General features: G+C 41.7%; 1 protein-coding gene across 1 annotated transcript in view; it reads left to right on the top strand.

Annotated features, from left to right (window-relative positions):
- Positions 1 to 19049, top strand: part of ADAMDEC1 (ADAM like decysin 1) — a 30611-nt gene extending 11562 nt beyond the window's left edge. The window contains exons 6-14 of the mRNA XM_036748062.1: positions 306 to 486; positions 755 to 811; positions 2891 to 2962; positions 4660 to 4823; positions 7229 to 7310; positions 9255 to 9385; positions 10951 to 11128; positions 12412 to 12497; positions 18967 to 19049. Coding sequence (XP_036603957.1) covers positions 306 to 486; positions 755 to 811; positions 2891 to 2962; positions 4660 to 4823; positions 7229 to 7310; positions 9255 to 9385; positions 10951 to 11128; positions 12412 to 12497; positions 18967 to 18970 — 955 coding nt within the window. The 3' untranslated portion in view covers positions 18971 to 19049. The remainder of the gene's footprint in view (positions 1 to 305; positions 487 to 754; positions 812 to 2890; positions 2963 to 4659; positions 4824 to 7228; positions 7311 to 9254; positions 9386 to 10950; positions 11129 to 12411; positions 12498 to 18966) is intronic.
- The last annotated feature ends 3564 nt before the right edge of the window (positions 19050 to 22613 follow it).

Here is a 22613-nt window from a genome sequence, read left to right as displayed (position 1 = left end):
GGCTCCTTGACATCATGACCACACACCTAACAAGCTGTTCCCAGGCTCAATATGACCCCAACAGGAGCTTCCTAAAAAAGGCCCTAAGTGTCTCTCCCCTACTGAAGCCTTGGATCCCAGATTTTGAATTCTCTACCCTCCCCCTCTGCTTTCAATGAATTCATTTTTTTTAAATTGACCTGATGGGCCCTTTGTCCTGTTTGTACCTGGCATGTGATATGATGCTTTGCCTTGGGTTCTTGGCTTGTTATCTCCAGCTCTGTTAAAGAAGCCAGGCTTGTATTCTTTCCTCTTTTATCTCCCAGGGGCTTCTTCAAGCACCGTAATCAAAGCTACTTAATAGAGCCTCTGAAAGGTGGTAACCAAGAGGCACATGCCATCCTGAAATATGAGGATCTGGACCCCACAAACCAGACCTGTGGAGTAGAGATCTCAGACCAGAAGCAAATTCTCACGCGGAACCCTAGGTCAATCTCTGACCCAAAAGTGAGCCCACCTTTCGTAATGATACGTCTGTGTGTCCTTTATCCTCTGCCTACAATGACCTCTCCAGCATTGTTTTTTTTTTTAACAGTCCATATGGCAATTCTATGAAATGCTGATTATCTGAATAACTTCTGAGGCTGTTTTGCTCTGACCCATTTCTCAGTTGCTTAGAGTCCCTTCCCATTTAATATCAGTATCAATATTTATCTTATCAATAATTTCTATTTTTAAGTCTTTCTTTGAATTTGTTTGTTTTTAATACCAACAGAATTTACTTACATCTCCAAAATATATCAGCCTTTCCCTGGTCCTGGATAAAGATTTTGTAAGTATAAAGATATTAACATTTCTTAGCCAGCTTTGACCAGCATCCTCATTAAGAATCAACAGTGTGATATATAGTGATCAGGAGAGCTACTGTTTTAATCTTTATAAGAGGAATAGTGGAAGAGAAAAAGAATATCATTGAGATAAAGTCTATGCATTCATCGAGAAAGGGGAGGAGATTCCATTCACCAATGCAGGTAAATCTGATCGCTCTAAAATACGTAGACTGAGATGTCCCTATACTTTAATGGGTCAAGTGCCTCGCCAACTTCCCACAGTTTGTATGTGTCAGAGTTGAGACTGGAGCACAGATTTTTCTGGACACAAAGTCAGTCCTTCATCCTTTATAGGACATTAAAATGTTACATCCCCAGGAAGTTATAGTACGGTGATCCTCTGCCCTGCTCCGAACACATCTGACCACTGGGTCGCATTCCCACTCTCAAGTTCAGAAAGGACATTGACACACTGAGAAGCTTCCAGAAGAGAGCAATGAGGATGGGGAAGGGCCTGGAGTTCCTCCTATATGAGTATCAATTGAGAGAACTGGGGGTGTTTATCCTGGGAAAGAAGGCAGAGGAGACATGAACACTGTCATACAAGAGAGGCATTAGATTGATCTGGCTTGGCTGGCCCCAGAGATGTAGAACCAGCAGCAGTGGACGCAAAGGGATCAATTTCAGCTAGATCTCACAAAATAGCTCCAAACAATCAGAGCTGTCTGAGTGGAATGGACTGCCCAAAGGTATGATAGAATGGCCCTTATTGGAGGTGTTCAACTGAACCTGGATGATCTCTTTGCAGTGTCTTAAAGGAGGATTTTTTTCATGTATGACTTGGGCTTAATGGCTCCAAAGTCTCTTCTAACAGAGATCGAATAATTCTGTAATGTTTGGATCCTCAGTTGACAGCCAGAGTCACATTATTTGAGCTAACATTGATTTAAAAATTATTTTGTCTGGTCCAGCCTTTGCAAATACAAAATCAAGAGCTTCAGCCTTCTGATAGTAAAAGGATGAGCTTTGGGGCATGGGTCAGAGGTCAACCATTAAATCTATTAAGGAAACTCATTCTGCAGCTCAATAGAAGTATAGAAATTAGATATCACAAAATATGTCCCAGGAGAGAATAGTTTGGTTTGACTAGAGCATAGAGTAGAGTGTGAGGACTGGAATCATATGACCTAAGACTGGGATATGGTGTGGTGTATTGGAGAGATAAGAGTTGGTATCAGGCAGTTGTTCTTCAGTGTTTTAGTCATGTCTGATTTTTCATGACCCTATTTGGGTTTTTCTTGGCAGACAGAGTGGTTCACCATTTTCTTCTCCAGCTTATTTTACAGATGAGGAAACTGAGGCAAACAGGGTAAAGTGACTTGCCCAAGGACACACAGCTAGGAAGTATCTGAGGTTGGATTTGAACTCAGGATGATGAGTCTTCCTGATTCTAGGCCCTGCGCTCTATTGACTATGCCATCTAGATGCTCTCTAGACACTTGATAGCTGTGTGATTCTGGACAGGTCAACTTAACTACCCTGTGACTTAGTTTCCTCATTTGTAAAAGGAGGAAGGTGGTGGGGCTAGGGGTAGGGGCAAGTTGGACTTAATAATGCCTCTGTGCTTTCCTGCTCTAAATCTATGTTCTTATAATCTATGATCCAGAAGGAGCTAGGTGTCACCATGAATAAGGGCCTGGCATCAGTAAAACTCAACTTGCTGAATTCAAATCCAGCCTCAGACACTTATTAGCTGTCTGACCCTGGGAAAGACACTTTACCCTTCGTGCCTCAGGTCCTCATCTGTACAATGAGCTGGAGAAAGAAAGGGCAAACCACTCCAGTATCTTTGCCAACCAAACCCCAAATGGGGTCACGAAGAGGTGGACAAAACTTAAACAAGTGAACAACAAAAACCTATGATCCAATGGGTGAGACGAAGCTGGACTCAAAAGCCTTGAATTCCAGCAACTTTACTCAGGAGACAATAGGAAGACCTCATCCATTGCACCCTTCCCTTCCCTTCAGCTTTCCTTTTTCCCTTTTTGTCTTAATCATGATTGTATCTATTTTATTTTCAGCATAACATGCACAAAGGGAATCAGAGTTCAATGAGACATTTTCTTTTTGGTGTGGTCAACCTCCTCAATGTGGTGAGTTTCCTTTCTTCTGGGTAAGTTATGTCTGTATTGAATTTGGGAATTGTCCAATGATTATCTGACTAAGGAGGGAGAACCCAGGACAAATTGAATAGAATCAAGGAGACCTGGTCTTCTATCACCCATCCAGGGAATTTTCAGACAACTATCCTTGGAAGAAGATGTAGAAGATGCCATTCAATTTTATCCTGACATTTCAATGGCACCATCACTTAATATATCAACAAGCCTTTAATAAGCACCTATCATGTACCTGGCAGTGTGATAAACTGTGAAAACACACATGTAAAGAAGGAAGGGAACAAATGAGGAATTACCATGCTTCGAAAATATTATCTCATTTGATCTTCAAAATCAGCCCGGGCGGCAGGTGCTTTTGCTGTTACCATTTCACAGATAAGAAAATTGAGGCAAAGGGAGGTTAAGTTACTAGCCCAGAATCACACAGATAGTAAGTGTCTGAAGCCAAATTTGAATGCTGGTCTTCTGACTACAGGTCCAGTGCTCTATCCAATGCACCACCTGACTTTCTTCATCTAAATGATAAAACAATTTCTGCTCTCAATGATCTCAATGGTGTGAGCACCACCCACACATGAGCCATATACCCCTATGACCAAGAGCATTACCCATTCACATGATTTCATTATTCATTGCAATTATTAATAATGTATTGAATATATGTATAAGTAATATTTGATATCATTTACATATGATTTTATATCTTACTAAACACTGTAGATTCTTTCTCTCACCTGATGCACACAGTCTCAGCCTTGTGAAACCAACCATTTGTCTAGAGGGCATCACCCCCAAAGTGTTCTCTAACTCCTCAAATGACTTTACATGGCCCAATGTGTGTAAGTGTCTCATCCTTCACCCCACCCCCAGCAGGTAGGCTCTCAGAAGCAAGGTCGGATTATCATTTTTGTTCCTGCTTTGTCTTTGTAACCCCAACACCCAGCTCGGGGCTTTCTGGGTAGTTTTGCTCGATTAATCCACAACTATTTATTAAATACCTGCTGTGTGCCACAGCTATGTTGGGCTCTGGGGATAAAAAACAAACAAACAACCCCCCCCCCAAAAAAAAAAAACAATGTTCATTGCAGTGGGAAATAAAACAAGTAGCTAGAGCAAATATATAGTTAATAAATGCAAATTTAACCAAGGGAGTTAAATACAATGTAGGTGGGAGGAAGGGCACTAGAAGCAAGGGTCACAGAAGGCTGCAGAAGGAGGTGGTATTAGAGCTCTATCATGGAGATAAAAAGGGAATGCACTCCAGGCATGTCATCCAGCCAGTGCAAAGACCTGGAGATAGGAGATAGAGTAACAAACAAACAAACAAAAATAAGCACATGGGTGAGGGCTGGGGGGAGAGAGAGAGAGAGAGAGGGAGAGAGGGGGGGGGAGGGAGAGGGAGAAATTATTGGGATTTGGCAAAAACTTTCTAAAAAGTTGGACTTCAATAGGTCAACTCAACCATCCCAGCCTCTTTGTCCACTCAAAGGCTGGAAGCCAGCTACCTCAATGCAGGCTGAAGGTACCTTTTTCCCATTTTCCCTGGTGCTTGTTTTCTGCAGGACAGATGGCCCATGACTTGTGGATACCCAGATCTGTGCAAAGAGGTGAGCCCTCAGGTTTCTTAGCCCTAGAATCTTCAGCCACAAAGATTATTGCTCTTCCCACAGATCTATAACACCTTGGATGTTCACATTGCCTTGGTGGGCATGGAGATCTGGTCAGATACCAATAAGATTGATGTGGTATCAAATATACAGACCACCTTCAACAGGTTCTTGAGCTGGCACCAAAGATGGAATGAGAGGAAGCACAATCATGCTCAGCTGCTCAGGTGAGGGCTCATTAATCAGGTCACTCTGAGATGACAAGCCCCACCCCCACAGGCTACTCTCTAACCCTTTGCAATGCCAACTGTTCTGACATTTGATCTTAATCTCTTTGGGGTTAGAAGACTTTGTAATATGAAGAATGGGAAGGGGATGTAACCTTCTTCAGGCCTCCCAGGAGGCCTCAATCATGGGCATCATAGTGACTCCTGGGGCCTAGTCTTCCGAGGTTACCTTGACAGGGTGCTTGGGTTCAGAGGGCAGGAGGGTCTTGAATATGGGATGCTACAGGATTATAAAATCCTAGAAAAGAAAACTGAGGGCCAGGGAGGTACTTGCTCAAAATCATGTTGAAAGTAATCAACAGAGGTGACATTTGAACCCAGGTCCCAACACTCCAAAGCTAATTCTCTAACATTATATCCTATTGCCTTATCAATTACCCTGTGGGGGACCAGGCGGTATGAGAGAAAGAACGTTGGATGTGGAGTCATGGAAACTGCTTTCCATTCTTGCCTCTGATGATTATTACCTTTGTGATAATAATCCACTTAAATTTCCCGGGCCTCAGCTATTTCTTCTTCTTCATCTTCATCATCATCATCACCATCATCACCACCACCATGATCACCGCTAGCATGTACATAGCACCTACTATGTGTCAGGCCCTGGGGCTCAGTGCTTCACAACAATTATCTCATTCGATTCTCACAACGCTGTTGGCCGGCAGGTGCTATCAGTATCTCCAATTTGTAGATGAGAAAACTGAGACAAACAGAGGTTTAAGTAACTTGCCCAGCACCACAGAGCTAGTAAGTGTTTGAGGTCGCATTGGAACTCAGGTCTTCCTGACTCCAGGTCCAGTGTTCTATTCATTGAGCCACCTACGTGCAGCATGCTGTTATGGGCAGCACTGTACAGGAGGAGGAACAGGGGACACTGGAGATCTGGGTTCTGTTACTAACTGTAGGGGCTTTGTTCAAGTCATTTAACTTCTGTAAGGCTCAGTTTTCTCATCTTTAAAATGTAACTAATGATGGCTGTACTACTTCCTTCACTTGGCTGTTGGGAGCAAAAAGCACTTGATAAACCAGTGTTATCAGAAACAGGAGCAAGTGTTGGTGAAAGACACACATCTATCTCTATCTCTATCTCCATATACCTTTCCTTGTTTTCTTTCTCTGTCCCTCCTTTTTTCTTTCCTTATTCCGTCCCTTCCTTCTTTCCTTCCCTCCTTCCTTCCTTCCTTTCTTCATTCCTCCTTCCCTCCCTTCTTTGTTTCCTTCCTTCCTTTCTCTTTTCCTTTTTCTTCCTTTCTTCTTTTCTTTCTCTTCCTTCCTTTTTTCTTTCTTTCCTTCTTTCTATCTTTCTTTTCTATCACTTTTTTTTCCTTTTTTTATCTCTCTGTTTCCTTTTTCTTTCCTTCCTTCCACCATCTTTCTCTTCTTCTTCTTCTTCTTCTTCTTCTTCTTCTTCTTCTTCTTCTTCTTCTTCTTCTGCTTCTGCTTCTGCTTCTGCTTCTTCTTCTTCTTCCTCTTTTCTCTCTCTCACTCTATCTATCTATCTATCTATCTGTGTCTTACTGGCTGTACACAAAGTATACAGGAGGCAATTTCAGAGGGAAAGTGTCAGCAGTAGAGGCAGGGTGAGAGGCTGGTGGTTTCTTGTAGGAGGTGGGATATGAGAGTTGGAGAAAGCTGGGTAAACTAGAGCTGAGAGAGACATCAGCCATTGTTTAATCCAACTACCCCACTTTCCAGATGAAGAAAGGAGGTTCAGGGAGGTGGAATGGTTTACCTGATATCACACAGGTAGTAAGCAGCAGGGCTGGTATTTAACCTGAGCTATCAGGCTCAGAGGTGTACAATGCAGCCCTGAAGGCAACAGAAGAGGAGAAACAGTTTGGCTGAACATGAAGAAATTGAACCAGATATCTAGGCCTTTGGAGTCTTATTATTGCTGCTGCTGCTCTTCCTCTTCCTCCTCTTTCTTCTCCTAATAATATATGATATATACACACAAATACATACACATGTACACATGTATGTATACATACACATATTTGTATGTATATGTGTGTATATATTTCTATGTATAAATATGTAAATATGTACATATATGTATAGTATATATAATACACATATTATATATGTGTGTATGTATATATACACATAGATACATGCATACATGCATGCCTGCATGCATGCATATATCTATATCTTGAAGTCAACACTTCCCCTGTCTGGGCCTTACTTTCCTCTCTTTAAAATAACTGGATGAAATGACCTTCATGTTCCCTTCATGCCTTGCCATCCTAGAATCTGTGTTCTTCTTCTCAAATAAGTTTGAAATAAGTAAATAATCCCAGAGTCAAGGATGGTCATGTGCACATCTGTCTCTTTTTACACAGTGGAATTTCCTTCAACAACAAACGGGTGGGGTCTGCCTCCTCAAACTCCATGTGCAGGCCAACTTCTGTTGCGGTGATCGAGGTTTGTACACAGTGGGAATCCCAGTGGCTTTTATTGTGTTCCTTATCAGAACAACGTCCTGCAAACAGTAGGTTATTAGTACGGTGAATTTTAGTTAAGTAAGGTGGGCATTGGTTATTGAGTTGGGGAACCTTTATGTTTGAATGCACAAGATGAAATGCTGTGTGCCTTGACTGGCCCCCATCAAGGCTTGGGAGGAGGGAATTCTGTGTTTGCCTAAATTGGCCTCCATTGAAGCTTGAGGAGATTTAGGGGATGCACAAGTTGTGTCTGTCTTGATTGACCCCACGGAGACGTAGGGGTAGTTGCCACCCCTTCTTGCCAGCCCCTGCGAGAAGGTGATTAGAGAATACCCTAAGAGATTGTAGTGCTTCTGTTATCAGCAATATTGTGTTAGAAAAAACTAGACTAGAATAAATCCTTTTTATTAACCTCTTTGAAGCTCTCTTTCCTGTCTGCCCAGATCAAGAGTGAACCTGTTAGAGGCTGAAGTCTGAAGCTTCCAGTGCCTCCTGTGTGTTATTTGTCTAACATAGGTGCTCTATAAATTTTTGTGGAAGGGTAGGGAGGGAAGGAAGGAAGGAAGGAAGGAAGGAAGGAAGGAAGGAAGGAAAGAAGAAAGGAAGGGAAGAGGGGGGAAAGGAGAAAAAAGGGAAGGAGAAAAGGAGGAAAGAGGCTTTAGCATAGGTAAAAAAGTTTGGAGCAGTTTGATGTAAGGGTGGCTGGAAGGATGGGGAGCAGAAAAGCCAGGAAAGGATTAGGCAAAAGAGAAAATCATATCCTTCCTACTTCTATTAGTCACCTCACATACAGGTATGAAAAGCTATATGCATTTATTGAGCACTACTGTATGCAAAGCTCTGAACTGAGTGTTATAGGAAATACCACATTGAATAAGGCATATTCTAAGCTCTTAAGCTTCAACTTTGGATAAAGAGCTATAAGATATTGTAATGCATGATAAGAGAATTAGAAAATTAGAAAGACGGGCAGCTAGGGTGGCACAGTGAGTAGCACAACAGCCATGGAGTCAGGAGGACCTGAGTTCAAATCCAGCCTCAGACACTTGACACACTTACTAGCTGTGTGACCTTGGGTAAATTACTTAACCCCAATTGACCTGCCTTCTCTCCTCCCTCCCCCCAAAAAAAAGAAAGTTAGAAAGCAAAACAGGGTTGGGGGGGGCAGAATTAAGAGGAGTTATTACTATCTGGGGGATTATGGATGGCTTCATATGGGAAGTAGCAATTCCTTTGGGAAGTTCAATGATCAGCTTAAAAAAAAAAGTCACACCTTTAGACCACTTTCAGATTTGCAAAGTAATAACTTTACGAAGTAGGTAGTTCAAATATTGCAAACCTCATTTTACAGAAAAGGAAACCGTCTCTAAGCAGTTAACTCGCTTGCCCTTGATTCTGTAGCTAGCAAGTGCCTGCAGCAGGATTTGAACCCAGTGTAACTGATTCTAAGTTCACCACCACAGCACTGAACTGCCTCTTAAAGTATTTCCTGCAATGACTTTGCTGTCTGAAGGACTCTGGCCAGGTTCAACAGCAATGGCTGAAACAAACCCAGTCAGGCTGAGGCAGAACGTTGGCATTTGGGCTCCCTGTGATTTAGCCCATCCCACATCCTCTTTGGATGACAGTGAAGAGGAGATATCACTTGAGTTTGGGCTAATTTAGAAACTGTGGTGGGCTCCTATGCCCAGGTACCACCAAGCTTCATGGCGGAGCTTCTGGCTTCCTCATCTCTCTTTCTCCCTTGGGATCTGACACTTAACAGGTACTCAATGATCATTTAATTGACTTGAATAAGGACAGCCTGAGCAAGTGGAGAGTGTGCTGAGTTTTAAGTTAGAAGACCTAGGTTCAGATCCAGTTTCTTCTTACACCCTGGGTGAACTTGAGCAATAAGAAGTAATATCTCCCTTTGTGTGTCTAGGCTTGGAGAAAAAACAGCGTGTCACTAGTAGGAGTGATGTCTCATGAGCTGGGTCATGTCCTCGGAATGGTTGATGTGCCTTATACTACCAAATGTCCCTTCGGGAGCTGTGTGATGAACCAGTACCTGACGTAAGTCAGCCTCACTACCTGACAAAGGAGAGAAAAAAAATCAGTAAAGGGAGGTGTTGGTGTTGGTGGCGGAGTTGGGATGTGTGTGTGTGTGTGTGTGTGTGTGTGTGTGTGCGCGCACATGTATGACAATGACCAAGGATAGGAGACCAAAGGAATGTGTCTGGTCCCAACTCGGTCAGCTACGAGGTATGCAGTTTGGGGCATGTCATTAATCTCTCTGGGTCCCGGTCTTCTCTTCTCTACAAAAATGGATTTAGATGATACCTTTAGGTTCCCTAAAGCTCTAAGTCTAGGATAAAGGGATCATTCTTTTAGTAATTTGTTCATCCATCCTTCTATTCATTCAATTCACTCAAAAAACATTTATTAAATACTTCCTATCTGCCAAGAAGCAGATACAAACACAAAAATAAAACTGTACTTGTCTGCAAACAACTCAATTCTCTTGGGCATGGGGGTGGGGCAGCATGCAGACAAATAATATAATAATGCATCTTAGTTTATAGAGGTATGCAGAGATCCAGATTGCTCTCCAGGAATTTTAATTTTATTTTAGACTTTTGATTTCATTGGATTATGGAATTCCCAAGAAACTCCCTCCCCTGATACAGATTGGAACCTGCCCTGCCACTTACATTTCTAGAAAATTACCTGGAAGCCTGAACTGTTGTGACTTAATCATACTCACACAATCAGTTTATGTTAAGACTTGGACTCAGGTCATCTTGACTCCGAAGCAAATTTTCTCGCCATTATTCTATGCTGCCTCTCATACAATGTACAAAATTATGTTAATGGGGGGAGGATATAGATGATAGGAATTTGGGGTTAGTTGGGGGGAAGATACACATTCTATACAGGGTGGCATTTGAAATGAGCCTTGATAGAAGCTAAGGATTTTAAAAATGGGAGAAAGTACTCGCCAGGGACAGTCTGTACAAAGTCAAGGAGGCAGTAAATGGAATTCCATGCACTGGCTGAAGTTAATAGCTTTCATTGCTACTACTGTCTAATCCCCCAAATCCTACTTCAGTTTCTCATCATGCTTGTGAGGTATCCCTGGATTCTTGAAGGTTTTCTATGGACGGGTTGAGATCTATGATGATGGAATGCAAATGAATACCTAAGAAATCTCAGGTCCCAGCAATATGGAGAGAAGGCAGTTCTGGAATCCTAGACTTGAGTTCAAATCATCTTTTTGGCCCTTACTAGCTATGTGACCTTGGTCAAGTTAATTAGCCCCCCTAGGCCTAAATTTCCTTATCTATAAAGTAAGAGGGTTGAGCTAGATGGTTGATGAAATCTCTTCCAGCTGGAAATTGGTGATTACTCTGATCCTGTTATTTGGACTACATTACTACTGCCTTGACTAGTTTGGACAGATTCAGTTCTTAAGGGGAATTGGGTCCCTTTATACAGATGAGGAACTCTTTGCCCACAAATGCAGCACTCCTGGGCCTCCCTTGTCCATGGCTAATCACGGCTGACCTCTTACACTCAAAGACCAAGTGAAACACATCCTTGACTCCCACCCAGATTCTTTTTATCTCCTTTTTCCACAGCTCTCAATTCCCAAAGGGTTTCAGTGCAACCTCCCGCACACGTTTTCAAAAATACCTCTTATCTCAAAAACCAATGTGTCTTCTCCAAGCACCAGCCCCAGAAGACATAATAACCAATCCAACCTGTGGGAATAAACTCCAGGAAGTAGGTGAAGATTGTGACTGTGGGACACTCAAGGTATCTCTCATTGTTCCTCCCATTTTTTTAAGTCTAATTTGGAGTTTAATGGTTGTGCTGGTAAAGATGATGATATTGCATTTCATTATAATAATATAGACCCGGGAATATAAAGAAAGACAAAAACAGTGTTTTTGCCATCAATGAGCTTACATTCTAAAAGGAGGGAAAACATGCACATAACTGTGTATATATAAGGTATATAATGGTGTAAATGGAAACTGATCTCAGAGGGTAGTCTAGGTGAAGAGAGGGGAGAGAAGGGAAGGAGAAAGGAGAAGAAGAAGAAGGGAGGGGAGGAGAAGGGAGGAGGAAGGGAAGGGAGGGGAGGAGAGAGCAGGGAAAGGAGAAGTGAGGGGAAGAAGGGAGGGGAGGGGAGAGGAAAGGGAAGAGAAGGGAGTGCATGAAAGGAGAGAGGAGGGAAAGCAGAAGTAAGAGGAAGAAGGGAGCAGAGGGGAGGGAAGGGGAAGAGAAAAGGAGTGGAGGGAAGGAGAGAGGAGGGGAAGGCAGGAGAGAAGTGGGAAAGGAGAAGTGAGGGAAAGAAGAAGGGAGGGGAGGGGAGGGGGAAGGGAAGGTAAAGGAAGGGAGTGTAGGGAAGGAGAGAGGAGAGAGAAGGAGAAGGAAGGAGAGAGGTGGGAAAGGAGAAATGAGAAGAAAGAAATGGGGAAATGAGGGAAAGGGAGGGGAGGGGAGGGACTGGGAAGGGCTTCCACTGTCTTATTTGAGATGAGTTTTAAAGGAAGCCAAAGAAGCCATCAGGCCCAGAGGTGAGGAGGGAGAGCCCTCCAGGCATGGGGAAGAGCCAATTCAAAGGCAAAGAGTTGGAAAATGGATTATCTTGTAGAAGGAATAGTGAGAAGCTCCTTGTCATGGGATCATAGAAATCATGGTGAGTAAATTGTAAGAAGATTGGAAAGCTAGGAAGGGTCCTAGTTGGAAAAGAGGACATAGTCAAGGAAGATATATGAGTTATATGAAGAGGACTTCTTAATGGCAGCCTCATTTTTTTTCAGTGAAGTATGAACAAACATCCCTAGGACACGGGTTCAAATCCCACTTGATACTTAACAACCTATGTTGGGCAAATTGCTTCATTTCCCTGAACCTCAATTTCCATCTCTGTCAAATGACAGCATTGGACTAGATGACCTCTGAGGTCCTTTCCAGCTCTCAGTTTCTAAGCAAATGATCCTAGATATCCAAAACAGAAGAAATAAGGTGCCTTAATGAGACAAAAGACAAATAATCCAATTTCTGTCATTATATTTGTGTATTTGTCCAAGGAATGCACAAACCCTTGCTGTGATGCAGAAACGTGTAGATGGAAGCATGGAGCCCAGTGTGAAGGAGACACAACAACGCGTGCAGAGTAAGACCACCTCCTGTTCTCTCACTTTTGTCTTAATTTTTCATTATAACTTTCTGCTGGTTGATAGGTTGTGAACGAAGTCAAACTGTCATTCTGATCCTTCAAGGTCAAACTCAAGTGCAACCTACTCCCAGATTCCCTCAAACAGAAGATGCCTTTCTCTCCCAGAATGCTTCCTAAACACTTTGCTTGGAGCTATGTTTTTTGTTCTTCACCTCCTAATTAGATATGGACAGGCCTGAAACCACATGGCAGAAAGGAGAAAGCACTAGACTTGAAATAGCAGGAGAAGTCTGAGTTCACACACCAGCAGAAGCTCTTACTAGCTGTGTGACTCTGGGAAAAATACCTTAATGTCTCTTGGCCTCAGCCTTTTCATCTTCAAAATAGGGATAATTATAACATCTACCTCATAAGATTATTGTGAAGATCAAATGAGATGATGATGCTGATGATGATGATGACGACAATATAAAATCTTTGCATGCTTTGAAGCTGATGAAAATGTTAGTTCTCACTCCCTCTTCAGTTTCTAAATTTCTTCAACAGGATGTAAGCTCCTTGAAGATAGAATAGTTTGTTTTTTTTTTTTTCTGTTCTTTGTATCCCCAGCCCCCAGTCTAGATCCTGACTCATTATCATACACTTGTTGAGTTGTTGGTTTAAGGGCAGGTAGGGAATCTTATTTAATCTTCACTTCCCCAAGAACGGCTCTATCCAGCATAGGCTCTTAAACAAAACTTGTGCATTTGGAATGGGCTGGATTGCAAAGTATGGGGATGCTTTTGTATTATCGGGGCCACTGTTTGCCGAGGTACCCAGAGTCACAGCCTTGGGGACAGTTCGGATTCTTCTCATTCCCTCATCTCCCATTTCTCCATCAGCTCCCAGTCTTTGGCATTCATTCCATTGTTTCTATCCTTAGCATCATCATCTTGTCCATGCCCTTCTCAGATCAGTCAGTCAGTTGATATGAATATGCTAGGCACTGAACTAATGGCTAGGGATACAAAGAAAGGCAAAAGACAGTTCCTGCTCTCAAGAGCTTACAATCTAATGGGGGAGACAACATGCAAACAACTGTGTATGAACACTCTATAGATAGGAGAAATAGGAAATAATCAACAAAAGGAAGGCACTGGACCCAAAGGGGTCAGGAAAAGCTTCCTGTAGAAGGTGAGGTTTTAGCTGAGACTTGGAGGAAACCTGGAGGCAGAGATGAGGAGGGAAAATGTTTTAGGTGTGCTAATGTTCAGAACTGAGAGATGGAGTGTCTTGTTCATGGAACAGCCAGAGGGCCAATGTCAATGAATGGAAGAGAATGTGGCAGGGGAGGGGAATATAAGGAGTAAGAAAACTGGGAAGGTGTGTTTGTTGGGGAATGGATGGGGTGTAGGTTATGAAAGCTTTCAATGCCAAAGTCTCCTCTGGACTAATGCTATAGCTTCTTAACTGATCTCCTGGCCACTAGTCTTAGGTCCTTCCAGTCCATCCTTCATATTGCTGCGAGAATAATTCTCCCTAAACAAACATCGGCTTATGGCACTCTTTTGCTCAAAACCTTTCAGTAGTTCCCTATCACTGATTGAATAAAATCCAAAGTCCTTAGCTTGATATTCAAGGCTTTCCAAAGTCCGGATTGACCTTATCTTGGTGGCCTTGGTCTCATCATACTCCTCTCCATGTTCTCCATGATCCAGGCAAACTATTCTATTTACTCTTCCATGAACAGATTTCCTGTGTTTCCTGAATCTCTGCCTTTGTCCATCCCATTTCCTATAGATGGAATCAGTGCCCTCCTTCCTCTTCTCCCTCATCTCTACCAATTTCAATGCTGCTCGTTCTTCAAGGCTCAGCTCAAATGATGAACAAATGGAGGTCTCCCTGATTAGCTTTTGGGGGAGTAAACTTACTTTCCTTTTTGCTTTTCCGTATTGGCTTTCCAGAGGGCGTTGTTTATACTACTGCTATGCCTTTACCACTTCCAATTTTTAATAGTGGTTTTTTCATATACACTAGGTGTCTTATCACTACCATTTATTAGACTACAGAGGTCATGTTTTATCCATCCCTGTGTCTATCTTAGTAACTAGCACAGGCCTTTGTGCATATTAAGTGGTTAATGATAGTTGAATTAAATTGAAACCAAAATGCACACAATTAAAACAAAGAACGCATCTGAACGAAGGTGCAATTGCGCAATCTTCTCACGTTATGCTCCCTATATTTCAACCAACTTGATCTACTTAATATTTTCTCCATGTGGTACTAAACCTACCACTTCTGTACTTTTGCACAGGCTTCTGTACTTTTGTACAGGCTGTGCACCTTACCTGTCTGCCCTTTTCTCCTAAACTCTGCTTCTTGGAATCTCTAACTCCCTTCAAGGCTAAGCTCAAGTGACACTTTCTCAGTAAGGCTTTTCCTAATCTCTCCAATTGTTAAATTACTGAATATATTTTGGATCAAATTATCTATGTCAATGTTAATTTACCTCAGTAGAATGTAAGCTCTCTGAGGGCAGGAATGTTTTTTTTAAATCTTTTTATCCCTGGAGCCTAGCACTGTGTCTAATACATGGTAGTTACTTAATAAAAGCATGCTAAAACAATATAATACTTCTCTGACTAATAATAATTATTATTATACTTACATGATATGAATATAGGCTATCATTTTGCCATTGTATCATAATACTTAACCATCTCTAACTGAATTCCTTATTGTTATTATTCAAATTGAATTCCCCACACTTCCAGTTCTATGCTTTGAAAACCTTAAAACTCAGATTAAATGTTTATTGTTACTATTATTAATCATATTAATAATCTGAAACTTCTCCCCTTTTCTTAGTCCCCTAACTCCAGGCCCATTCCCTGCCTTATAGCAAATTACTTTACCTCATATTTCATTAAAAAAGAATGCTTCCTCAAATTCCTGTGTCTATGCTGCCAAATATTTCTCACTTTACCCATCCTCTCTGTCTTCCTTCCATTCTCAATGGATGAAGTTTTCTGCTTCCTTGCGAAGGCAAACCTGTGCCCTTATTTCCTTGATTCCATTCTCTCCTGCTTTCTCTGTGACTTCATGCCATTACTAACCCCATTCACTTGTCCAGCCAACAAAAATGTATTAAACATTTGTGCTCTGCCAGGCATTAGGCTAAATACTAAGGATACCAGAAGAAATATGGATCAAACCCTGCTCTCAAAACAATTGAGGGTTGGGGGGTGGGCAAAGACTGGGGGGCGGGGTGTTGGTAATTATGGAAGAGGGAAAAAGACAGGAGCCCAAATTTCCATAATTACAGAAAACAAATTATATGTAAAGGAATGATATAGCCAAAGTGTTATGAACAATTTTAGGGGCAAATATTTCTTTGACATCTTTCTAATATCTATTCTTTCCCCTCTAATTATCTCCTTTCTTTCTACCAAATCAAATAAACAAACAGAAAAGAAAGAAAGAATGTTCAAGTCTCTACTCTCCTAAAAACAAACAAAGTCAAGAACACTCTTGTTATAATACTGTACCCTGGTGCTGTGATCTTATATCTCCCCTTCCTTTCACTCCTAAAGAATAGAAACCCTTTGTATCCTCTGTTTTCTCACCATTCTTCTGTCCTTTGCAAGCAGCAATCAGGATCTAAGTGAAAAACCTAATGGCCTTTTCTCAGTTCTCATCCTCCTTGAATTTTCTACCTCTTCTATCAACCATCTCTGTCTTTCTGGAAAGTGTCTTCTCTCTTGGTTTCTCTGTTGTGTTTGTCTCCTGATTCTTTGCCGATCTATGCTCTAACTCCTTTGACTCCGTTAATGATAAACATTCCTGCTCCCATTTACTAGCTTAGAATGTCTCCTAAGACTCCTTCCTGTACCTTCTTTTCTTTCCTCTCAACCTCCTCTCTCAATGGTGTCCTCCGCTTTTGGGTGATGAAATACCATCTCTACACAGATGACTCCTTTATCTACCCATAAGTTTTCCACGGTCGATCAGGTCCACATCTATTTGTCCACCATTTGTCCCAATAGTACCTCAAACTCACAAGGTGCAAAACAGAACTCTTTACCTCCCTCTTGAAAGCTGCCCCTCATCTCAAATTCCCTATCTCTCTTCAAGTTCCCCCATCTGCCCAGCCTCACATTCTCTATGTCACTATTGATCACTGTCCTTCACTCTCTACTTGATACCATGGCCAATGGCAGGATTTATTTTGTTTGACTATGCTTATTTGTTAAAGGGGCTTTCTTTTCTTTTTCTTTCTTTTCTCCCCCAGGAATAGAGAACGGGGAAACAAACTGCTTGATTATTAAGAACAAAATTTCTATTAACTTTGAACTTGTCTATTTCCAGAGTGCTTAGTCTTTTCCTCATTTCTTCTGACCACATTTGCCCTTAGGCTTATGAAACTTTCCCTGCTCACACTACTAAAAAGTCACCCTTCCCTCCTTTCTGTCTCATGGCACTATGTCTAAGTGGATCTCTTATGGTCCTATCACTTTCTATCTGGTTTCATATTCATTTATTGACATCTCTCAGCCCTTTTATTAGATTATACACTCCTAGAGGGCAGAGATTATGTCATTTTTATGATGCATTTTACAGTTTCCATGATAATAACAATCTGATACCCAAAAAGAATCATCTTCACAGCCACCTCATCATTAGCAGCAGCAGCAGCATTAGCAACAACATCTTAATTATAAGCAAAGAGTATTGAATTCCATGCCAATTTCTCTTTTGGTTCAATTAACTATCATTTCAATGGCAACTATTCTGATAATAATAAAAATAAATATATGCCTTTTATGCATCGTTTTCAGTTGTGCCAATGCTTCATGACCCCATTTCGGGTTTTTTTGGCAGGGATACTGGAGTGGTTTGCCATTTCCTTCTCTAGATCATTTTATAATGAGGAAATTGAGGGAAGTAAGGTTAAGTGACTTGTCCAGAGTCATACAGATAGTAAGTGTCTGACATCAGATTTGAATTCAGAGAGGTGAGTTTTCCTGACTCTAGGCCTGGCACTCTATCGACTGCACCCCCTAGCTGCCCTATCTATTTAGTATTTTAAGAGTGCACAATGCTTTACATACATGGCCTCATTTGAGACATATCAATCATGCAAGGTAGATGCTTTATTACCCTTAATTTACAGATAAGTCACCTGAATGATAGAGAAACAAAGTGACTTATCCAGCTGTTAGAGCCAGGGTCTGAATACTATGCCTTCTGTGTCATAAATTGCCTTGGTTCAGACCTGTGTTGGGAATACATAGTGTGGAAACCCCTTCCACCCTCACAAATTGGGAGCCCAGCTATAATTTATAATTTCTTAGTGCACCTATATGGGTTGTCTTCCTCCTCCTTGAGAAAAAAAGGTTACCTTGTTTTTCCCAGAACTTGGCACAGTGTTTGGCACATGGTGGACACTTAATAAAATGTTTTTGCATATGCATGCATTCATTCACCAAGAAGGTTTAAGTGAATCATCCAACTCACCAAGCCAGTAAGTGTTGGAGGCAGGATTTGAACCCATTTTCCTTGACTTTGAATTATGTCTGCCACCCACTGCACCATGCGCTCCTCAAAGGCACCATCAACACACAGTGATGTCAGGAACACAAGGGTGTTGGGGGCTTGGCCATTTCCCTTTCTTCCTCCTTTTACAGGATATTCACTCCCTGGGGAGTGAGCAAATGAATAACATGCATTTATTGAGCACTTACAATGAACCATGCACTGTGCCTAGTGCAGAGGATGTGCCTACTGAAGCAAAGATAGTTCTTGTTCTCAAGGAGTTTCCATTCTAATGGAGGAGAGGGGGTATGCATAAGGGGGAATGCTGCCAACCAAGCAGGTGCATTTGATCCAGAAAGCTGCCAAGCTAGTACTGAGGCCAGGGGAACAGACTTGATGTAAACCTTGATTTGATCATGGTTCCTGAACAGGTAAGTGGGTGGGAGGTGGGATGGGAATAATGGCAGAATTGGATCTTTATATGGGCTTAGCTCAAATGCCCCCTCTCTCAGGAGGCCCTTCCCAATCTCTCCAGCTGCTACTGCTTCTGGTACCTTCCTTTACCACACTACTTTCCATTTACTTTGTATATATCTTATTTTTACCCAATTATTTACATATTGTCGTTCCAACTAGAATGTGAGCTCCTTAAGGGTAGGGACTGTAGTGAGATAATATTGTGTGTGTGTGTGTGTGTGTGTGTGTGTGTGTGTGTGTGTGCATTTTGCTTTGTCTTCCCCTTTCTTCATATCTTCATATCTCCAGGTCTTAGTGCAGTATTTTCCACCTAGTAAGTGCTAAAGAAATATTTATCACCTGAATGAGGGGTTGGTAGAAAGAGCAGGAATTCTTATCTGAAGAGGTTAGGTGTTCTAATGGATTTGCTCTGATCTAGGCAAGAAGACAGCCAGACAGTTAAAGCTCTGAATTTCTTATTTCCATTTTCTAGATGAGGAAAAGAAGGCTCAGTGAGCTGAAGGGATCTATCTGCCTAAGGTTCTAGAATCCACATGGGAGAGGATCCAAGACGAGAACCCAATGTCTTCTAAGTCCAAGTCCATCTGCACCATACTTTGGTTTCTGTTTTGGGTGATGAAGAAAAGTTATTGGTGAAAACAAGAAAGAAATGAGTTGAGCTTGCTTTTCTTTAATCTTTAGGGTATGCTTAGGGTCTTCACAAATGTATATTTAGTGTTTTCTCATTTATCAAATGCTTCTCCTACTTGTGATTGCAATGATATCTATGCATGTCTTTTATATGTCTTTCACAAGCCCTTATGGTGGCAGGTCTGTGATGACTGCATGTGAACTGGGTACATTTTTATGTGACTATGAAAGAAGTCTTTTGGGGATGAGGGGTTGCTCACCACCCATTTCTTCTTAGCCTAGATATTTAAAACTCATCAGATGGAGAGGAAACTAAAAAGAAGAGAAAAACAAATTATAGACATGTAACAAATAAAAATATCTTCTTCCCTGGGAATTTTCTGCCTCACAATCATCATACTCCAACAAAACAAAACAAACAAATTCATACACACATATGTAGATAGATAGATATAGATATATAGTCTTTGTGTATTTCAGTCACTCGGCAAATGTGGCCTGGATGGTCTGTCTCCTCTCAATTGACTCCTTGTCCTTCCCCTCCCTAGCCCCCACCTGAAACTGGTGTCATTTACACAACGGACTCACCCACCCAGCCAAAGTGTATCTCAGAGTTAGCTGTCAAAACATGCTTGGGATGGAGAATGCATGAATTCCAAAGTGTGGACAAGAAAGGAGAAATCGCAGGTATCCCTAGCTGTATGGTCTTGGGTAGATCCCTTTACTTCTCTAGCTAGCAGATTTTTGAATTAGGGTTCAAAAAAGTAACTTCATAAGTTCAAGATGGGAGAGAGATGGATAGACACTGGATAAAAAATCTTTTGGGGGGACACTATAGATTCAGGAGAAATCATCAGCACATCATGGCAGCCAAAAACCTAGAGTGATATGAGTTGTCATTGAGAAATCTATCATCCAGAATTAGTCAGTCTGTTGTCCTTCTGTACTGGTCAGGGCACATCTTGAGTGTTGTGTTCAATTCCAACTGTAGCATTTTAGGAAAGATATTGGTGAGCTGAAGAGGGGACAGACAAAATCAGCTAGGCTAGTATTACTTTATATCCTAATTAAATTTTAACTGATTAGATAAGCTAAATATTCTAGCCAGTTAAGATCTTTTTTGATTTTGATTCTGATTCTGCCAGTTGATAAGGGACTTGGATACTATTCCAACCACGCATTGTAGGAACTGGGGGTATTTGGATTGGAGAAGATATAGGGGAGATATGATAATTGTCTTCAAAAATATGAAGGACTTCTTAAGCCCTGGCAGCTGTAATGGATTTAAGCTTGTTTTAATAAAAAGCTCTTAACAAGTTGAGATATTCAAGAAAATAATAGAACTGATGGGCAATAATGAATTCCTCAGGGTTTTTTTTTTTCTTTTAAGTGAAGGTCAAATGGCCACTTGAAAGAAATGTATTAGGGGACAGCTAGGTGGTGCAGTGAGTAGAGCACCGGCCTTGGAGTCAGGAGGACCTGAGTTCAAATCCGGCCTCAGACACTTGACACATGTACTAGCTATGTGACCTTGGGCAAGTCACTTAGCCCCAATTGCCCTGCCAAAAAGCCAAAAAAAAAAAAAAAGAAAGAAATGTAGCAGACCATTCTTCTGAAAGTCTTTTCCCACTTGATGGCCTCTGAGATACATAATGACTCTGTGATTCAGGTATTAGAAGAGTGTTCTCATCAGCCAGAGGCTCCCTTTCTATATCAAGCCAACCTTTAAACATCAACAGTGTCTAAGTTTCAATACTGTCCATCCAGGGTGCCCTTTGTTTATACTCCTACATGCCAAGTTATTATTGAGAAGTGTGATGGTATCCTCACTCCTGCTCATTTAAGAAAAAGAGTTCCAAGACCATGTCATCTGGGCACCCAAGTGGAAGGTCTCTCTCAACTATCTGGGTCATTCTCATACAATCTGTCCATTGGAGTCTAAACCTGGAAAGTTGTGTCTTTTCTGTTTCCCGGATAGCAGACAGTAGGTGTGTGGGTGTGTGTGTTTCCATGTTGGCAGCTAGGGAAGACATGGGGCTGGCCTCCAAAGGGGCATGGATTCTGCTAAGAATCAGCTGTGCTATTTTTGTTTATCCTTCCCACTCTGCTTCTGATACTTACTATCTCGGTGACCTTGGGAAAGTCATTTAGTTTCTCATCAGTAAATCGAGGAGCCTGGACAAGGTGACATTGGAGGTTTCATTTCCACAGGGATTGCTTCCTCAGACAATGGCTTCAGATGAACTGTTGTCTAGCCAGACCTATTATATCTTTTACTTGTGATTTTTTTTTTTGTTGTTTAAAGCCAAGTGTGGGAAATTAATGCCCAGAGAGGTAGTGACAGCATAAAGCCAATCAGTAAGTGAAAAGATCTTTGCCACCCATGGAATTGGCTTCAGGTGGGGCTTCTGGTGGGGCCAACAAAGGGAGGTCTGATTAGAGAGAGGTCCACACCCTTTCACTAATTAGGTATGAGGCCCCAGGCTGGTTAGCAAACTAGTTCCCTAGTTTGAGAGGGGCTGGAAGACCTCAGAGCCCTAACCGGAGTTGGAAAATCAGAGCCTGACTTCTAGTCAATCAGATGACGTTCCAGTCAATCAGATGATGTCTAAGGAGTGTATAAAAATAGAGAACAGAGCTTGTTAATGGCAGAAGCTTCAGAAACTGAGAAATGGAAGACTAGAAGCAAGAAGGTAAAGAAACCAAGAAATGGAGAGCAGCAGGATTCAGGAGCCAAGGGCCAGCTTCCAGAGTGTGTAGAGTGGGGACTGCTGAACACCAGAGAGAGTTTCAGAACTTGGAGTCAGTGGAGCCACAAGACAGAGAGTGAAGAGCAAGGATTTGTGAGGGATCTTATAGGAGGGCCCTAGCACTGAGGGGAAGCACAAGCATAGTCTGCCTTGCTGCTATGAAATTTTGTTGTAATCTTCTCATCATGGTAGTGAGGTGGGCTTATTGGTTTTGGAATTGGGGGCATTGGTCCCTGGATCTGATTCTTTGGGGTCTAAATAAATGTTATACTTCCTCTGCCTTCTACCTAGAGAATTCATTATACTCTGTGAATCCAAACCATTCAGGCATGCTCATGGTCCTCTTCAAGGTCATGAATTTTGCCTTAATGATATACTTGGCCTGGCCAAGGGTATGAATGGCCTCGATGACCCCTACAGAGGATAACATAATGAAGGTTAACATAGAGATTTTAAGTAATTTTAAAAAAATAAGCAAAATTTAAGTAAAATTCAGAACTAAAGACTAGAAGTCATGAAAAGAAACTTACCACCCAAAAGTTCTTGGCTTCTTGATACACCAAGATCGGTATTGGTGAAAATAGGGAGTTTACTAGGACAAAGTACAGTGAAAGAAAAGGGAAAAAAAAGATCTAGCATTTGTATGGCACCTACCATGTGCCAAGCACTGTGCAAAGTACTTTACAAATATTGTCTTAACTGACCCTCTTAACCCTGGGTGCTAGGTGCTATTATTATC

Source organism: Trichosurus vulpecula, chromosome 3 (genome assembly GCF_011100635.1).
Source record: "Trichosurus vulpecula isolate mTriVul1 chromosome 3, mTriVul1.pri, whole genome shotgun sequence".
Taxonomy (NCBI): domain Eukaryota; kingdom Metazoa; phylum Chordata; class Mammalia; order Diprotodontia; family Phalangeridae; genus Trichosurus; species Trichosurus vulpecula.
This window is presented reverse-complemented; position numbering and strand designations above follow the sequence as displayed.